The sequence below is a fragment of the Propithecus coquereli genome, unplaced genomic scaffold (genome assembly GCF_000956105.1).
Source record: "Propithecus coquereli isolate 6110/MARCELLA unplaced genomic scaffold, Pcoq_1.0 Scaffold37, whole genome shotgun sequence".
Classification (NCBI taxonomy): domain Eukaryota; kingdom Metazoa; phylum Chordata; class Mammalia; order Primates; family Indriidae; genus Propithecus; species Propithecus coquereli.
In genome coordinates, this window is record NW_012149396.1 from 7,561,582 (window position 1) to 7,581,273 (window position 19,692).

General features: G+C 42.5%; 1 protein-coding gene across 1 annotated transcript in view; it reads right to left on the reverse strand.

Moving 5' to 3' along the window:
• The window catches only part of ALPK2 (alpha-kinase 2), a 96,406-nt gene that overhangs the window by 59,694 nt on the left and 17,020 nt on the right, over positions 1–19,692 (reverse strand). Inside the window, exon 3 of the mRNA XM_012651732.1 lies at positions 9,283–11,011. Within this exon, the coding sequence (XP_012507186.1) occupies positions 9,283–11,011 (1,729 nt within the window). The remainder of the gene's footprint in view (positions 1–9,282; positions 11,012–19,692) is intronic.

The window sequence follows — 19,692 nt, forward strand, 5'->3', positions numbered from 1 at the left end:
GAACCGTCAGATTTTATTTGGGGTCCATTGTAAGGTACTGGTATTTTTTCCATATGATGGCTAAGTGTGTCAACATTGAAGATTTTGTTTCTTCCCTGTTAATTGAAAGGCGATTTCTATCATAAACCAAATTCCAATAGCGGATTCTGTACTCTTTACTCTGTTTGTTTGTCTATTTGTCTCTTTGGGGCTACTCCCACACTGTTCCGTTTACCATAGCATTATCATTTGGATATATGGTTGGCTGGTTCAATGTTTTTTCCGTCTCCTTTCAGAGATGCAAGTTCATTTTCAGTCATAGCACAAGGAGACCAGCGAAGCATGTCTCTGGCACTCTGCTTCAACCGAGGGCAGTGCCGAGAATTTGTCACAGGTTCTAAAACCCACCCTACCGCCCAGTGACCCTCGTCTCACCAGCCTCCCCTGCTGCCACCCAAATTCCCGTCACTGCACTAATCCTCAAAATAAAATGCAGCTGTAAATGGCACACCTGTTTTAGATCAGTTACAATAAATCAGAATCTATGTTTATTTCAGTTACCCAAGCAGGTGAAGAACGAGCTGCATTTCTGGCAAGCCAGCTAGAAAGCAGAAGACAATTCAAACTGTGAGTTCTTTTCTCTTCTTAGGGTAAAGGGGTTATATTTGAGGAACCCTAAACTTCCTGTTGTTTCTGAACTCCTGTGATTCTTTATGCAAATGCCTCACATTGCAGTATTCACTCTAGGTCTGTAACTAAGCCCATGGTTTCCAAACTTTAATGCTCATGAGAATCAGTCAGAGAGCTTGTTAAAAATGCAAGTTCAGGCCAGGCGGGGTGGCTCACGCCTGTCTGTAATCCTAGCACTTTGGGAGGCCGAGGTGGGAGGATTGATTGAGGTTGGGAGCTAGAGACCAGCCTGAGCAAGAGCCAGCCCTGTCTCTACAAATAATAGAAAAATTAGCTGGGTGCGGTGGAGTGCGTCTGAAGTCCCAGCTACTTGGGAGGCTGAGGCAAGAGGATCGTTTGAGCCCGGGAGTGTGAGGTTGCAGTGAGCTATAACAACGCCACTGCACTCTAGCCCAGGACACAGCAAGACCCTGTCTAAAAAAAAATGCAGGTTCAACAAGTCTGGGGTAAAACTTAGAGAACTGCATTCTTTAAACATGCACCTCATCAGGTGATCCCAATGCAAATAATCCAGGCCCTCATCTTGAAACACTGCCTGAGGACTCAGAGCAGACTCGGACCACCTGAACAGGAGACGTCAGAGACCCAGGTGCTGCCTCTTTGCCATTATGTTTCTGTTATGAGTTAGCTCCCTGAGATTGGTCTACAGGGAAATGAAGTCAGTACAACACATGCTGCATTGGTCCATATGCGATTTGTCCTCGGCAACGGGAGCCTGACTAGTTGGAGTAAATTATAGAAAATTGAGCAGAAAAGGAAAAAGCCTTTAACTCAGCTTTTGCGTTGGCAGCAGGGGCCCTTGCAAGTTGTATTTTAACATTAACAGAATTTTCAAATGGAGCCCGCCCCCAGCGGAGCTCTCTCCTAAGCAGCACACTCCAGGCCTGTGTCTAAGGGCAGGTTGCGAGTGCACTAGGGCAGAAACATCTCATGTGTGGAGAACACCTATTGCCTCTTTTTCAAAAGCAGTACGGAATGACCTGGCGCTTTGTTCCTTGACTAAGATTGTGTGATACCTGGGGCGAGGGCTCCAGAATTCCTGAGAAAGCACTTCACCATGTATACAACCTTTAGCTCTCTGCAGCCCTGCTCGGTGTGGGGGGGGATCTTGGAGCCCCCTAGAATGGCCCCTGTATTCACCTCCGTGTGGGCTCTGGGACTCCCCCCCAAGGCTGAGCCTCAGAGCTATCTGGGGTCAGGTGGAGCTTCGGTAAATGTGCACACGCCTGAGACCTATCCTAGATCTACTGAAATCAGGATCTCTGGGGTGGGGCTCGGACATCCGTGTACTGTCAGCGCGCCGTATCTGTGGGTTCCATGAATTCAACCAACCGAAGATCCAAAATATTTGGAAAAAAAATCACATCTGTACTGAACACGTATAGACCTTTTTTCTTGTTATTCCCTAAACAACACGGTGCAACAACTATCTACACAGCATTTACCCTGTCTTAAGTATTATAAGTAACCTAGACATAATTTAAAGAATAAGTTATATGCAGATATTACCCCATTTTATACAAGGGACTTGGACATCCTCAGATTTTGGTACCAGAGAAGGGTCCTGGGACCAGTCCCGCATGGGTTCTGAGGGAAGACTATTTATTCGGCACCACACACGGTTGTGAAGCACAGCTAGGGCTCTCAGCCTCGGAGGTGTAGAGAATTGCCTGGGAGCGTTTAAAACTCCCAGCGCCCACACTGCAGACCAAATCCCATCAGAATCTCCAGAGACAGAACTCAGGCAGCCAAATGTTTTAAAGCTCTCTTAGGAATCTGGTTAAAAATACAGATTTTGATTCAGTAGGTCTGGAACAGGCCATGAGAGTCTGCACTTCTAACAAGCTGGTCCACAGACTCTACGGCGAGTCCCAAGGCTGCAGGTCCTAATAACTTTTCATCGATTATTTAACACTGACTGAGTACAATTACTGCAGCAAGGAGGGACATTAAACGGTAGGTCCAGGACAGTTGATGGCAGAAGTTTGGCAGAAGTGGCACAGCAAGCTTTGTGATTTAAAACAAAGCAAATGTTTGTGTTCCTCCCTGGGTCAGCCAAGGAATGGTGTGTTGACAAGAGGCATGACGGCCACGTGCTGAGAGATGAACAGTTATAAACCTCTGCCCCTTCCCGTCGTCAGCAGAGATCTGGCTTATCAGGCCTTTCGAGTCATTATTTTGACAGTTGTTATTTTGCAGCGAGGCATTTTATTATGCAAATGAACTGAAGATCTCAGGTTCTTCCATCCCAGATATGAAAACTATATTGCACAAAGGTTTAGATTGGCTGCTTATATTTTGTCATACCCTAAAAAAAATTGGCTAGAGTCCTGCTATGTGTTCTGCCTACTACTGGGTGGCTATGCAGATGTCCAAGGTGCTGTATACCCTGTTTTTGTACCACCTGCCTGGTTGAACCTAGATTAATATGTAGTTCATGTCATATCAGCTCAAATCTGCTTAGCATAGAAGACGTAAATCTTCTGCTGTGTTACTTAAACACCACTGGGAATTAGTAGGCTACGGTGGCAGTTGGTCACCTTCGAGGCATGTTCAACCTCAAGGTGTAAATACATCATTTAGTAGGAACGGCTGGACTTGGACGCCAAAGTCTCCATCTCTATGTCTCTCTCATCTTTTGGCTTTCTAAATCAGTCAATCCTCAGATCGTGAGCAAATCTAGGAAAAATGGCACATCCAAAATTGCCCCTTCTTTCCAAATAGCACAAAATAGTCCTATTGATTAACTAATTGCCTCTTAGAAATCGAAACACCCTTGGTTTCTTTGACCTTTAGTTCAGCTGGGCTTGCTCATCTGTTCCGTTCTCAGGCTTATCAGGCACCTCTTTCCTAGTTATACTCCCAGTTCTTGGCTGTGACATTGATGTTGTCCTGGCCACTAGTAAAATCCCTGGCAGAAAAATGGCCATAGCTTTTCTCTGACCTCAATGAGTGGATGAGGCTCTGGCATTTTTATTGAGCACTTACTGGGGGCCTGGCAATACACTAAGGGCTTCTTAAAAAAAAAGAAAAAAAAAAAGATATAAAGCCTCATCTTCTCAATAAATGGTGCTGGAAAAATTGAACATCCATAGGCAAAAAAAAACCACAACATAAGCCTCATACCTTCTACAAAAAGCAACTCAAAATCGATTGTAGATTTCAATGTAAAACATAAAGCTATAAAACTTACAAAAAAAAAACATAGGAGAAAATCTTTAGGATCTAGAGCAAGGCAAAGAATTCTTAGATTTGACCCCCAAAGCAGGAACCATAAAAGGAAAAATGGGTAATTGGACCTCATCAAAATTAAAAACGTTTGCTCTGTGAAAGCCCAGTAAGGAAGATGAAAAGATAAACTACAGACCAGGAGAACCAACGAAGAAGTAGGATCCAGAATGTGTATAGAACTCTCAAAACTCAACCATAAATAAAAAACAATCGCTTCTCAGCCTTTTGGCTAAGATCAAGTGTAAAAAACAATCCAATTAGAAAATAGACTTAACAGACTTTTCATCAAAGAAAATATATAGCTGGCAAATAACCACATGAAAAAATGCTCCATTAAAAACCACAATGAGATATCACTACATACATATCAGAATGGCTAGAAAAAAAAAAATAGTGACAATACCAAATGCTGGCAAGGATGTAGAGAAACTGGACCACTCATACATTGTTGATGAGAGTGTAAATTGGTACAGCCCTTCTGGAAAACAGCTGGGCAGTTTCTTTCTTTACAAATTAATATGCAGCTGCCATATGACCCAGCAATTGCGCTCCTGGGCATTGGTCCCAGAGAAATGAAGATTTAGGTTCACACAAAAACCTGTACATAAATGTTTTATTTATAAGAGCAAAAAACTAGAATCAGTCCAAATGTCCTTCAACCAGTGAAAGATTAAACAAACTGCAGTAGACATATACCATGGAATACTACTCAGCAATAAGAAGGAATGAACTTTTGATATACACAACTTGGCTGACTCTGCAGGAATTATGATGAGTGAAAACAAAAATCCCAAAAGGTCACATACTGTATGATTTCATTTATATAACCTTTTTGAAATGACAGAATTTTAGAATTGGAGGACAGATTCGTGGTTGCCGGGGGTAGAGAAAGGGGAGGGTGGGAGGGAGGTATGTTCAGTTATTAAAGGCAACACAAGGGATCTTTATGATAATGGAGATGTTTAATGTTTTGACTTTGGTGGTGGATACAGGAACCTATTAAGGTAATAAATTTCTATAGATCTTAATACACATGCACAAGTACAAGTAAGATTGGGGAGGTCTGAATAAGATCAGTAGATTGTATCCTTGTCTATATCCTGGTTGTGATATTATGCTACAGTTTTGCAAACTGTTACCATTGGGGGAACTGGGCAAAACGTATGGCCATCTCTCTGTATTATTTCTTACAACTGCATGTGAATATGTAATTATCTTAACAAAAATTCCAATTAAAAAAAAGGTATAAAACCATTTGCAGCCAGCCCTCAAAAAAGTCTTTAATATGGGGAGAAAAGACGTATATATCAAGAAGATAAATAATAAAATAAAAATGATAATAAAACTGATACTAAATGTTAACTGCATAACAGGCACGTGCTGAGCCTTTTCCACGAAAGACTTTAATCCTTAAAACATTCTTGAGGGGAGTATTATTATTTCTGTTTTATAGATGAGGAACCTGGGGCTGGGAGAGCTTATGTAGTTTCTCCCAGGGTCCCAGAGTTAGGAAATGGTAGAGCAGGAACCAAACTCAGGTTTGGAGCTTACTATGTTATGCACAGAATGAGGAGGAGAGTGTTACGGGTTTCTCAGAGGGGAGACATCATAATTAGGGATGAGGAAAGCATCTTGCAGGATCTGGGGCTTGAAGCAGCAGGTAGGCTGAGCTAGCAACAAGGTGGACAAAGGTATTCCAGACAAAAAGCTGGACAATCCACCACTTGTCTGAGGAAATGCTTCCTTTTCTAGGAGAGGAAACTGGCATGTACTCCTGCTTTGCCTCCCAGAGATAGAGGCTAAATGGTGGAAGGTCTTAAGTGCCAGGAGAATGTGGTAAGATCCTCCTGGATCTGATTAGCAATTTGTGAGCGATAAAAAGCACTAATAAAGCCAAAGTTGTATGTGAATTGCCAGCATTCACAGAGGATCCCAAGTGTAGGGTGTGGATGGTAGAAGAAACCAATTCATTCCCATGGCCAAAAGAGCAAGGGGAATTGCGCCCTATTAGTGGAGAGTTGACAGCAGCATCTTTGTCTACATGAAGGCAACGGAAGAACGTGCTCAGGACGATAAAGACCATAGAGTGGTTGAGAACAATGATCATTGGAATCCTACCTAACTATACTTGGCATTTAATCTACTCTTATATGGCTACTTATTCAGTCAATGATTGAATGCCTATTATGTGGCAGGCACTACTGCAGGGACTTGGTATATAACAGTGGACAAAATACGCTGACCAAATTCTCTTCCATCATGGAGCTCACCTTCCACGCTTACTGCTGATTCCTGCTCAGGAAGATTCTTAACGACCAGAACCTGAGAACACATTTTCATACTGTACATTTACGATTCCGTGACCCTGAACAGAAATGCAAACCTCTCTGGGGTGAAGCTGGGCAACCGTGCCAGAGGACAGACACAGCACTTCTGACTTGAGACTGAGGATGATCTTACCCCAGTGTGGCTGCAGGGAAACTTAAGATGGGCAGGTTGTCAGGCCTCGGTCTGAGTTGGATCAGAAAAGCGAGCTCAAAACCAAGGCGAAGAGTTGGCGGTGTGACCCTTGAAGATGATTCAAGTTAGCCTGGGGTACCCTCTCTGTTTTCCACTCCCAAACTGGGATTAACTTTAGAGTCTTCCATAAATGTAGAGAAACTGGGGGCTTTCCAATCCTAGCCTGGGTAAGTACTATTGCAAGACAAGTCATAACAAGATGGCCTCGCACTGTAAAAGACAGGAGGGAAGACAGGGAGTAAATACACCTGGAGATACACAGTCAGGCAGGAGACAGACAACAACAGAGTCTTGTTCTTAAAGGAGAAAATTAGAGACATGGAATTTTTCTCAGACTGCTAAAAGCAATATGCAGATGAAGATAACATACTAAGAGATAAGTTGCTGATCACTGTTTCTACAAAAAGACACCTAAAGGTAAGTGAATCAGGCAAGACTCAAGAGTGGGCAAATTTATTAATATTAACCCCCAACCCAGGATTTTCAAACCATTTCAAACTTTTAGGTTCCCACAGCCTCAAACGTCTGAGAATAAATATTTAAAATGTATTTTGACTTAGTTATGAAAAGATTCACCCATCTTTTTTTGAACAATATTATAATAAGTTTCATTTAGTTCCCAATGACTCCCAATGCTCTGTGTCACATTTGCAATTGATAGACATTTTCTGTAAATTTGGCTATATTTTATATGTATGTAAGAAATACATCTCCTACAATTAAGTAGAAACTTTTTTGCATGGGTGAAAGAATCTGCATTCCCAAATATGCTAGTCCCCGTGACAAAATTATCCTGCTGTAGTCAAAGGAAAATAAATGACACAGATACAAAGATCCTGTTTCTGACTTCAGGCTGCACAGAACTGCTCTTAAATGTGCAGTTTCCCTCCAAGTTCCTGGTTGTCCCTTGAGTGAGAGGTCAGTTCTGCTACTGACCACAGGAAGGTGAGAAAAGTCCCACCACCTGCAGAAAATGCAAGCTCTTCTGTTTGCTTTCTGAACAACAGTGTTCACAGTTCTGAGATAATGGCCTTAGTCACGCCAGAAAGCACAGGTGGGACCTTGAGCTGATAGCTGGTGGGGTGGGAATGTGGTCATGAATGTGCGTGTGTGAGTGTGCTAGCCAAAGAGTTCCACAAGAACTTCGATAGAATACACAGGACAGACAACCGTGGTCCCAGAGATGGCCCATTTTACTGAGCTGCATTGCCAGGAAACAAGGGAGCCCGCCGGTCACCACGGCTCTTGGGCTCAGAATTGAGTCTAACGTGCAAGCTGCAGATGACAAAGGGGTCCTCCCTTCAGCTCCTTGAAATTTTTGGCCGTTGGGGGAGCTAGAAATGGCCTCCCACAGTGGGGGCTCTAAAACCAATATTGTCAATAAGTAGCCACCTTCCCTTCCTCTTACTCTTTTTGGGCCACTTTATCGCTTCCCGCAGCCTTTAATCATAAAAGTAACTTGTCCAATGAAACATGCTCTAGGTGGATAAACGACTGTAAGAAAGCACTCAGCTGAGCAAAGAAGAGCATTTTATGAATAGAAAAGGAAATGCCATATTTATTGACACGAAAAAATTCACATTGTCACTGTATTTTGTGTTAACATTTGACCAAACCAACTCCATAAACTTACCTTGGGCGTGAATCTGTGGCCATGGGCGTGTGAGCTGCCAAGTGGTATGTGCTAAGCACTCAATAGGATAAAGGTGGCTCTGCTGCTAAAAGTAAGGTATACATGTGGCTTTTATCTGGCTAGTTTAGCCAGCGAAACAGAGCTATTTGCTCAGTGAAAAGTTACCCTGAATCTGGAAATTTTTAGATTGGCTATTTTATAACTGGGTCTTTAGAAATCAAGGTATCAATATTTTATATTTTCACAGAGACAGTTAAATAACTGCATTTGGGATTATTTTATTTTCTTTGGAGTATATTTAGTCTTCTATAAAAATAATATTAGATTTCTACTACAAAGTTGGGGGAAAAGGGAATACAAAGTATGGTAAAAATAACTGATAAATAACTTTTCTTAGACATTTGTTTACAAAACTTAAATCTTGGCCATGGTACAGCATCTGTCCAAAGCCCATTTGGGACCCTTTAAAATTAAAAATATAATTAAAAACATAAGTCATGTATCCGGCAAAACATCCTTTGTGCATTCATTATTCCCATGAATTTAATTCTACTTCTTTACACCCCCAAATCAGTAATAAGAGAAAGCAAATTTATTTCCTGCCTGTATTTTCTTAGCCTCTTTTATACTTTGTGATTTCTAAGAAAAACAAAATAAAACAAACACACAATGAAAAATATCCCAGATCACAGCAAAATCTACTTTGCCTACTTTCTCCAGCACCCCCAAGTGAATTCCACAAGTCTTTGAGACACACCGAAATCTTTCATTTGTACTGCAAATTCTGATTAAAGCCCAAACCTACCATTTTGAAAAAAGCGAGACTCTGTCTCTGAAAAAAAAAAAAAAAAAAAAAAGTTTCTTTTTTCCTTTAAAGGCTACACCCAAAACATTTGCTTGAGAAACTTTCTGAATAGTGACATTGCCCAGTAAAACACATGCAGTAGACAAAATATCAGATTTCTTTTTCCAGCTGTCCAGAGTCCCATTAGTGTCTCTTACTTCTATCAGTCTTTTGCTATAATTAGGATGGCTTAGGGTTTATCTGGGCCTTTTTTCAAAACCAGATTTCCTTCCTAGCAGCAGCAGCTGTCACGCACAAGTACCCTGATGGTATCGAGAGATTTATTTTGGTTTACATTATAAAACAGCAATTGTGAACATGAAGTGAAGGGAAAGACACACACAAACAGCTTTATCTTGTAACTTTTTAAAAAGGGGAGTCTTACCTGAGGATGATCACTGAGGTCTGGAACTTGGCGTCTTTCAAATAGATCAGTAACCTGCATCCCTTCTCCCTCGAAATGTGTGCTCCCTTCTTTGGAGATTGAGTCTGTTGGAATTTGAAGGGTTTTTGCTTCTTGCTCTGCAAGGGTTGAAATAACACATCCTCCTGCATGGACGTGGGAATTCCCATCCGTAGCGTCTGCTTTGCCGTGAGAAATGCCTCCTTCATCTCTCTGGGTTAGTGGGTGCTGAGCAGGTTCTCTGGGACAGAGGAGATGCAGGGTGCCTTCTGCTGTCCTTTGCTGCAGGCTGGCGTTCAGCTTCTTGGGTTTTCCTTTAATTCCCAGTCGCCTCCCCCTGGCAGGCTTCTGTGAGCCCCTCTTGCTCCATACGTCCTTTTCCTCTACTCTTTTCTCAGCTGTGGCCTCCGAACATTGGTTCACCCCTGATTCCTCTAACTCACCAGACGAGAGCTTCGTCTCTGTCTCTGTCGCTGCGTTATCCATGTTCAGCAGATTGTCACTGGCGAATTCCTCTCTTGCTTGGTGGCTGTCTCTGGTTTCTCCTTGAATTCCTGGATAATCATTCTCAGCAGCCTCAGAAGCAGTGGGGACTTTATATCTACCCTGTTCGGTCACCACAGACGTCCCATCCTGGTGAGGTCCCAGTGTGAGAGTCATCCCTGTTTGTGGGCCCGAGGGGCCGTGCATGGAGGCTCTGCCGCTCCTCACCCCCACTTCTTGGGGTTGTGAGTGATAACCACACAGGCCACCAGCGGCATCCATAGGCCCAGTGTCACCCGACACCCGAGGCCCACAACCCATTCCACTGAGGAAATGCTCACACCCACCCAGGCAACACTCGCTGAATTCCATGTCTTCGTCATCGCTTTCTAATAAAAAAACATGCTCAGTCCCCTGCAGGTGCCTTTGCCAGACTGCATTAGAATAATCTGTCATTACGTCGGAACATTCCAGATACTCCAGGTCATCATCTGAAAACTCCTCGGTGCAGGTTAGGGTTATCTCTGGGCAAAGTTCATAGTCACTGTCGGAGTCTTCGCTGGAGACCTGTTGGCCGTGTTGTTTGTTGACGGTGGCACTGTCACCTGGGTAAATGTGTGCGGTTGCCTCAGACAGCGGGAGGCTGAAGCTAATGTATTTCTGGACTTTTGGATTTTGATGGCTAGAGCTTAAGACTCCATCGTTAGGGCCATCATTGTTCTGGCCACCATCTGTGAACCCTGATATTTGGGAATGCACTGTCCTGTGGCTGCATGCTTCTTGTTTTGGGGGAGTATTACTTGAATTTAGAAAAAGCAACCCAATTTCTTCTCTGTTACTCAGGTCACCAGCCTCTCCAGTTTGCTTTGTTCCTTCAATACCCAAAGGATTTTCAGAACTGGATCCACTGATGTCACTATTGGCCAATAACTGGGGTGAACGGAAATGGCTGAATTTGGCGGGGGAGGAGCCAGTTGCTGTGGGAGTGGCCAGGGCGATGTGTGCTTCGTCCTTACCGGGACCATCTTTCTCATCAATTTGATTTGCACTTTCCTCCTCATATTTCCCAGTCTCATGTTTCCAACCTGTGTCCCTGTCATCTTCCAGGTTAGGAGACAATTGTGGGTTCTCTGACAAGCACTTGACCTCAACAGAAGCAGAACAGCAGATCATTCCAAAACAGTTTTTAGCTGAGATTTGATAAACAGCAGCATCATTTGGGGTACAGCTAGGATGAAGAGAACATACAGGTAAGTTTGCCATCTTTGGACATCCTGTAACATAGAGACAATGAGCATAACTGACTGCATGTTCAGGAGATTTGTGGTCTCCCTGGAAAAGGGTTTGTGGTTAGAGGCAACCAGCCTCTGGGTTCCAGCTGCCTCTAGTGTGGAGTCCCGGAAAGCTGAGCACTTTCCCTTCCAGCTTTCCCCAGTCTTACCCCGAATTGAAAATGCTGCCAATTACTTAGATGAATGAGGAAAATGTTTTATATATATTCTAGTTCCTTCTTCTCTCTTTTTAAGTCATTTTTATGTTGTGAGAATTTGAAAAAGCATTATTTTTCTGGAGTGAGACATCGTGTGCAAATAAGCAAAGAATTCTTCACATGGTGGTCTAGCATAAGCAATGACTCTTTTTAGGAGCATGCTAAGAAGGCCTGATTCTTGTTAGGAGGCTGTACAGACAACGCCATGATAGGATTACGTGTAGGAAGGACAGTGCCATTTCCTTTTTAATTTAATGCAACGAAAAGGTCTAAACCACAGCCCGTGAGCCCCTACTGGCTGGAAACCATGTCCACATGCCACTCTGACTAACACAGATCAAGCCAGGTGTTTGGCTTTGGCCCAGCAGGGAAGGAACAGAATCCTGGATCAGACCAAGCCTGCTCTCTCCTTCCAAGAGGGACAGCGCCTGTGGCTCCTCCCTTTACTGATTGGAGCCACAGGGATCCTGGAGCCTGACGTGCTTTACTGAGTCCTTTCTCACTGGGACCCTTCGGCAGACATTGCAGTCCCAATAAAAACTCGATACGCTTGTTTATAAGTCACACTCTTATTTATCTCATTTGACCTCATTGTAACTGCAATGTCGCTGACCTCACTCCAGGTACCAGCCAGCTCGGAAGTCAACAACCATTTGCAGAAGGCAAGAGCGTGGGTCTGGCTTGGACTTAGAGGCAACGATTAGATCTTTACTGACTGTTCCCTCTGTAAAATATAAACTAATCTTTAACTCAGGAAGCCTCAGTGTTAAACACAGGATGAGTCCAACACAGTCTTCCTTATCTTTTCTCTTCCTCACTGGGGGACCCCTTGCATCTTCAAGCCCAAATGTGCTCTAAGCCCTCCATCGTAGGGTGCCCGCTAACACAGGTCTCATGTTCAGAAGTCAGAGACAAATTCCAATTTCAATAATGTCTTGTTTCATTGGTAACCTGCGCCCAGGTAGAGGCCATTCGGCAGTGGCTGAAGTCGGCCCAGCCTGACTCACAGCTGCTACCTGGCTTTCCCTTGGCCAGCAGCTTAGGGAAACTGAAATTTAAGGCAACTTTCTGGGGAAAGTTGTCATATCTATTTCACAAAGTTGCTCTGAGGTTCAAATGAGAAAATCAACGTGAAGAGGCTTTGCAAAGCACATTTTATGCCAGGTGTATTCTCCAAGAAGGTAGAAGTGCCAAGATCAAGTTGTCTCTGGTGTTCCAGAATCGTGCAGAAGAATCATCAGAGAACTCTATTTACAATTCTCAAATCAGAATCTTTGGGTCAGGGCCTGAGAATTTGCTTTTGAAGATCCCAAAGCCATTCTGATACAGATTGTCCTTGGCCCACCCTTGGAGATGTCCTCATCCTCATCATTGATTCAGCTTAGATCTCTCAGTTAAAGCGGAATCTTTTCAGCTGATGAAGAGTGGCTATTGTGTGGTTTCACGTTACCCACATCATCCCCTTCCGGAACCTGTTCAGTTAACTCTTGGAGATTTGGCCCCGTCGAGAGCTGACAGGGAGCGTAAAAGAACACGATGGACTACTGGAGAATCCCAAGTAACTCGGATTTCCTGACCCATCCAGCCCGGGAGGCTGTGCCAGAGAAACCACCTATCCTGAAGGTGCCATGACTTGTGTGGAAGAAAGAGAAAGGAAGAGAAGAAAACAGGCTGAGAGACACAAAAGTAAGAAAGCAGGAGAGGAGGGCAACAGAGATGATCATGAAGAATCAAGGACTCTGGGAGGCCGAGGCGGGAGGATGGCTTGAGCTCAGGAGTTCAAGACCAGCCTGAGCAAGAGCGAGACCCCATCTCTGCAAAAAATAGAAAAAAATTAACTGGGCGTGGTGGCAGGTGCCTGTAGTCTCAGCTACGCGGAAGGTTGAGGCAGGAGGATCAGTTGAGCCCAGGAGTTGGAGGTTGCAGTGAGCTATGATGATGCCACAGCACTCCAGCTGGGGCAACAGAGTGAGACTCTGTCTCAAAAAAAAAAAAAAAAAATCAAAGAGGGAAAACAAAAAGAAGTTGAGAAAATATGGAGAAAATAATTGGGTTAAATATACTGTATTTAACTTCTTAACAACTAAATAAACAGATGGGAGATTGTCATGATTTAGTGATGTATAAACTTATGGAACGTGTGTTTTAGTTGATATGAGATTTACAATCCATCCTAAATAAACTAAGTAAAGAGGAAAAGGAACTGGATTAAGTATAATTAACTTCTCGCGTAGCTAATGAGTGCCTTTGAAAGGGTTATGATTTGTAGCTGACACATCCTTGATAATTATCTCTGAGCATCCTAAAGAAGCAGGGCAGAAAACTAGGTGAGAAATCGAGCATCTGTTGGATGCCTGCTATGTTAAACAATGTCAGCAGGAGGGGTGGCTCATGCCTGAAACCCCAGTGCTTTGGGAGGCCAAGGTGGGAGGATCACTTGAGACCAGGAGTTTGAGACTAGCCTGGGCAACATAGTGAGACCCTATCTCTACAGAAAAATTTAAAATTAGCTGGGTGTAGTGGCTGGAGTCCAGCAGCTACTCAGGAGACTGAGGCGGGAGGATTTGCCTGAGCCCAGGAATGCCAGGCTGCAGTGAGCTATGATTGATCATGTCACTGCACTCCAGCCTCGGTGACAGAACAATATCCCGTCTCTAAAAAACAAAAACCAATGTCTGCCCCACGTGCAAAACTGAGGCTCGAAGGAGTAAGTAATTTCCCCAAAGTGACAAAGCCGGTAAGCGCTAGTGTTGGGACAAGAAAGCAGAGCCTTCTGACCCTGAAGCCTGGCTCTGTGGGTGCTGTTAGAAAACTAACATGCAGAGAAAGGAAACCACAGTGTAAAGAGATCATTCAGCAAGTACAGTGTTCCTGCCCTCAGTCTTCGTCTTGATCAGCCAGTAGGCAGATGTGCCTGGAGTCCATACAGGTGCCCAACATTATGTTAGAGCCGAGGAGGAGAGAAGGAGATGCCTGAGATATCCTATCCAGCCCTAAAATGACTAAAAATCGACTGAAGGAAAAAGTATTAATTTCTCAGAGAACCTCGTAGGGCATTGTGCTCAGTTGTGCAATGTAACCTGGAAGGGGAAAAGAGTTTGTAGAAGGGTCTTCAATGGCAGCAGTTTAGACGGCATGAGTAGAGTGGGGTAGAATCTTTGCAAGACGCTGGCAGAGAGAGCCGTGTGCCCCACAGTGATTTGACAGGAATGCAGAACCATCCAGGAAGAAATTCCCTGAACAATTAATTGAATTCCCTCCTTGCATATCTTTTCTTTTGGCTGAGGGAAGCAGTGGCATTCCTCCCCCCTGCTGTGAAAGTCTTGCTTGAATTCTCTAGGTTCTTTCTAATTAAGCATCTCCTTGCTAAAGAAAAAGAGGTCCTCCTAACTGAAGTGGACGGGACTCCTTGTGAGTCTGAACCCCTAGAATTGGTCTAAACCAGAGGTTCTAAAAACATTTTGGTATCAGGACTCTTTTAGACTCATAAAAATAATTGAGAACAACAAAGACCTTTTTTTAATGTGGATTATATCTATCAATATTTACCATATTAAAATTAAAACAGAAAAAAATTAAAACAATTAATTTTAAAATAACAAAAATAAACTCGTTACATATTAGCATAAATAAACTTTTTTATGAAAAATAACTATATTTTTCCAAAACAAAGCAAAGTTTCATAACAGTGGCATTGTTTTACATTTTTCATGTCTTTAATATTGGGATTAACATAAGACAATTGGATTTTTTTATCTTCTTCTGCATTCACTGTGATGCAATACATTGTTTTAATGGAAGTATATGAAGAAAATTTGGCCTCACACAGATATATGGTTGGAAAAGAAAGGAGTAGTCTAATAGTCCTTTCATCCAATTATAGGTATTGTTCTTCAATACTATATGTAGGTTAATTGTAACGTGGAATTTGAAAGCACATCAGTGAAGTTTCTGTACTTATTACATAAAATTCATTGGTCTATACTGAATTTTAAATGCATCTTTTACCCATGCATGACTTTGTAACATCATGCATTGGTCATTTGGAAAAACTTGGCTCATGCGATCTATCAAATGTTAATATATTTTCTTATACCATATTTTTTAAAACCACATTCAGTAATATTACCACTAATTTTATCAGGGCAATTTTAAAGTATTAGGAAACTATCAAGCTTCTGATGAAAAACAAGAGTTTTCCAAAATTCTACTTAGGAACATAATATGAATATTAATTTATAAGAGAACAGTGCAAATCAATTCTGTGCTTAGTCCCATGGTAGAAAGTAGAAGGATGGCAGACATCGGCAAAAATGTCAGAGTAGGCTGGGGGCGGTGGCTCATGCCTGTAATCCTAGCTCTCTGGGAGGCCGAGGCGGGTGGATTGTTTGAGCTCAGGAGTTCGAGACCAGCCTGAGCAAGAGCGAGACCCCATCTCTACTAAAAATAGAAAGAAATTAATTGGACAACTAAAAATACATAGAAAAAATAAGCCGGGCATGGTGGCGCATGCCTGTAGTCCCAGCTACTCGGGTGGCTGAGGCAGAAGGATCGCTTGAGCCCAGGAGTTTGAGGTTGCTGTGAGCTAGGATGACGCCACGGCACTCTAGCCCAGGCAACACAGTGAGACTCTGTCTCAAAAAAAAAAAAAAAAAAAGTCAGAGTAAATATCTGAAAATTCTCACCTCCATAAAAGCAATAAGAACACGAACACTAGCAAAACTTATCTGAATCAACTATTTCAGGGTTCTGAAGATTAATCAAAGGTGATCTGGAGAGCATTTATTTAAGAAAAATGGGTGAATCTCAGTAAGAACAGTGAGTTTTCTGGTGCTTGAACTTGCTCCAGTCTTATCCCCCCATAGCCAGCCCCAAAGTAGTCTTAAAAACCAAGACTTCACAATCACAGTGAAAACAGCAGCCACAGGGGAGGAGGGAGCCGGGGAGAACACGGTTGGAGCTCCTTCAAAGCCCCGTTCCCAGAGTGTGGTCATTATTTGACCTCTCTGGTGGTTCCCTGAAGACCCCACTCACAAGACTGTCTTTATGTGATCTGACTCAGAGCTCACCCAGTGAGAAAAACCTTTTCCCTAGGGGCATTTGTCAAAAAAAAAAAAAATCGGAGGCAATTGTATAACGCCATGGCTATCTGAGGCAGTAGATAACAATTGGGGCAAACAACAGCTAACCAAAAAGCTTAAAAGGGAAAGCTTTGGAATGAGATGCCCATGGGATCATTGAAAAGCTTGGACATTTTCCTGGGGTTATAGATGGCCATGCACGTGCAGAACGCTGTGACCATGTTCAGGGCTATGCATGTGCTTAGGAAAGGCCTGGAAACACTAAGCTCTCACCTCTAGCTAACCTTGAAGTCCCTACTGGCAGGAAGTGAAGGCTAAGGCGGAGTTGTCAGCGGCCTGGCCTAGTGTGAAAGTGTGCCCCAATATGCACACAGAGCCCCTCAATAAAGTAAAAACTTATTGGTTCCAAGACCTCTAAGGAAATCTCTGTTCAATCATTAACTGACTACTAAGTTAATTGAGTAGAAACTTCAGCGGCCACGACAATGAAGAATACGGATTTTAAAGAATTAAATAACTAAAAAATCACTAAGCAAGCAAACAACAAAAATGAGCTCAGGAAAGGGTGAGAATCTGATTTCCAGAGCAGCCACATTATATTGTCTAAAATGTCCAGTTGTCAATAACAAATTATGAGACATGCAGAGAAACAATACTGTACGGATGGCCTGTACACAGAAAAAAAGCAGGCAGTAGAAACTGTCCCTAAGCTTGCTAAAGATTTTAAATTATCTATTTTAAATATGTTCAAAAAACTAAAGGAAACTATATTTAAAGAGCTAAAGGAAAGTATGGGAACAATCTTTCAAGAAAGACATAGAAATTGTAACTAAGAACCAAATAGAAATTCTGAAGTTTAAAATTATAATAACTGAAATAAAAATTTCACTACAGTATTCAACAGCAGATTTGAGCAGGTAGAATAAAGAATCAATGAACTTGATGACCGTCAATTGAGATTATCCAATCTTAGGAAAAGAATGTAGAAAAATGAACAGAGTTTTGGAGACCTATAGTATACCATCAAGCTTACAACATATATATAATGAGAGTCCCAGAAGGAAAGGAAATAGAGAAAGAAGCAGAAGGAATATTTGAAGAAACTAGAGGTCCTTGGTTCAGAGAAGGGACTTATAATTACAGCTTGAAAGTTTGGCTTTTAGCCCTGGTATCAGATACTTTCCATTTTCTTTGAAATAGCAGGCTTATTTTGTTCACTTTTGAGAAAATATCTGCCAGATACCCAAAGCTGAATAGCCATCATTTGTCCAATATTCTTTCAAGGAAAAATCATACTCCACAAAAAATCACACTCCATTATTCTTTCAAGTGAAAACTATACTCCACGAAAAAAGTTCAGCTTGCAATTTAAACAATCACGCAGGTGCTTTTCCTCAAGATGACCATCATCTCTGTGAAATCCAGTGGAGGGGCTTGTCTCCCATTTTATTACGTAGGGTATTAAGTGGGCTTTTACTGGATTACCAAGATTTAATAAAATTATCCATTTTTACTGAGGCATCAAAGACATTATTAAGTAAAACTTTTTGTTTGCTGTTTTTAACCCTCACTGTATGGCCATGAAGAATTCTATGACAACTAATGTAGTTTGGCACCGCTGCCTTGATTCGTGCTAAGGCACCAACAGATTCACCCTTTACTATTTGCCATCAGTGCACGTGTCAACACTGTGAAAGGACAAACAATATTTGAGTATTTTTATGATAATAGTTTTGACCTTCAAGATCCCCAAAAGGGCTTTAGGGACCCCCAGAGGTCCATGGAACACTTTGAGAACCATCGATTTAAGCTATTCACCAAGGGAAGTTTTAATACACTCTCAGCATCTCTCACAGTGGCACACCTGGCTGTCGCACCCTGGAAGATGGGCAATAGCATGGAAGATTCACTGTTTTCCTTGGTTTGATCATTTAAATGCCCTCTTAGGCAGATGAATGTATCTCTAATTTGCAAAGGGGAAAGAAGACTTATGTCTGGGCTCCACCCCCAGAGATTCTGATTCAATGCTTAATATATGGGCCTATGTGATTTAATTTTGGGCAGGAGGAGGCTGGTTCCATCAATTCTAAAGAGCTAATTCTGGAAGTTGCTTGGGATCCAGCCAACTTAGCATGAATTTCGTGCTTTGGAAATGGAGGTTAAAAATATGCTTAAGCTGGGCACAGTGGCTCATGTTTGTAATCCTAGCAATCTGGGAGGCTCAGGCAGGAGGATTGCTTGAGGCCAGGAGTTCGAGATCAGCCTGGGCAACACAGTGAGACCCCCATCTCTCCAAAAAAAGTTTAAAAATCAAAAATTAGCCAGGCATGGTGGTGTGCCTGTAGCCCTACCCACTCAGGAAGCTGAGACTGGAGGATCACTTGAGCCCATGAGTTTTAGGCTAAAAATGAGCTATGATGATGCCCTGCATTCTAGCCTGGGTGACAGAGTGAGAGCTTGTCTCAAAAAAAAATGTGATTAAAAACTAAGAGGGACAAAAATCCACAGGACTAGTAAGCTTATCAAATAGGAATATGAAGACAAGAGGTTGGGGAATAGAATGTAACAAGTACAAAAGGAAGACATAGAATAGTGATTTATTTTCTCCAGCTACCAGTACACTATACTCATCAAAAATGATAGACTTTGAAATCCCTACACTTCAATCATTATCAGTACAATACTCTAAGGGTGTTGTGTTTTCACATGCATTATTCCATACGGCTACCTACTGACCATTACGGTGGAAGATTCCACTGGTACAAATAGAAATAAAAATCAATAACCCCATGTGGCTTGAAAAGTGGATCATCCCAGCCTTACTGCTGTTCTTCTCCCTTGTTGTCTGCCCTGGAGCCATGTCCCCGCTACCGACAATATTAAAATTGCTGAAACTCAAACTGTACTTTGACCAGGAACCCTGAAGACAGGGTTTGTTTGTAGGAGGAGTTGAAACTATTGGCTAGAGGTAAGATTTGGAATCCTCTCTGGAATTTAGATATTATGCAACCACCGTCCTGCACCACAGGCATTCCATTTTATTATGCTTTCCACTTTCTTTCCAGTAGAAGAAAACAAGATCTGGGGACAAAATGTCTGCGGTGTCGTCACTGTCACCGCTGTAGCCAGGAATGCGGGGGCGCAGAGGCCTCTGAAGCGTCCCCTCCTGTGGCTCTGAATCCTCTGAGCCTTGCCTCCCCCTGCAGCAGGGAGGGGGAAGAGGGCTCAGCTCAATAAATAATCACACGATGACATCCGTGTCCTTTCCTTGGACATAGCACCAGGTTAAGGTCATAATATTTTCTTACACTAAGTATCTGTATTTTATTACCTGCCTAA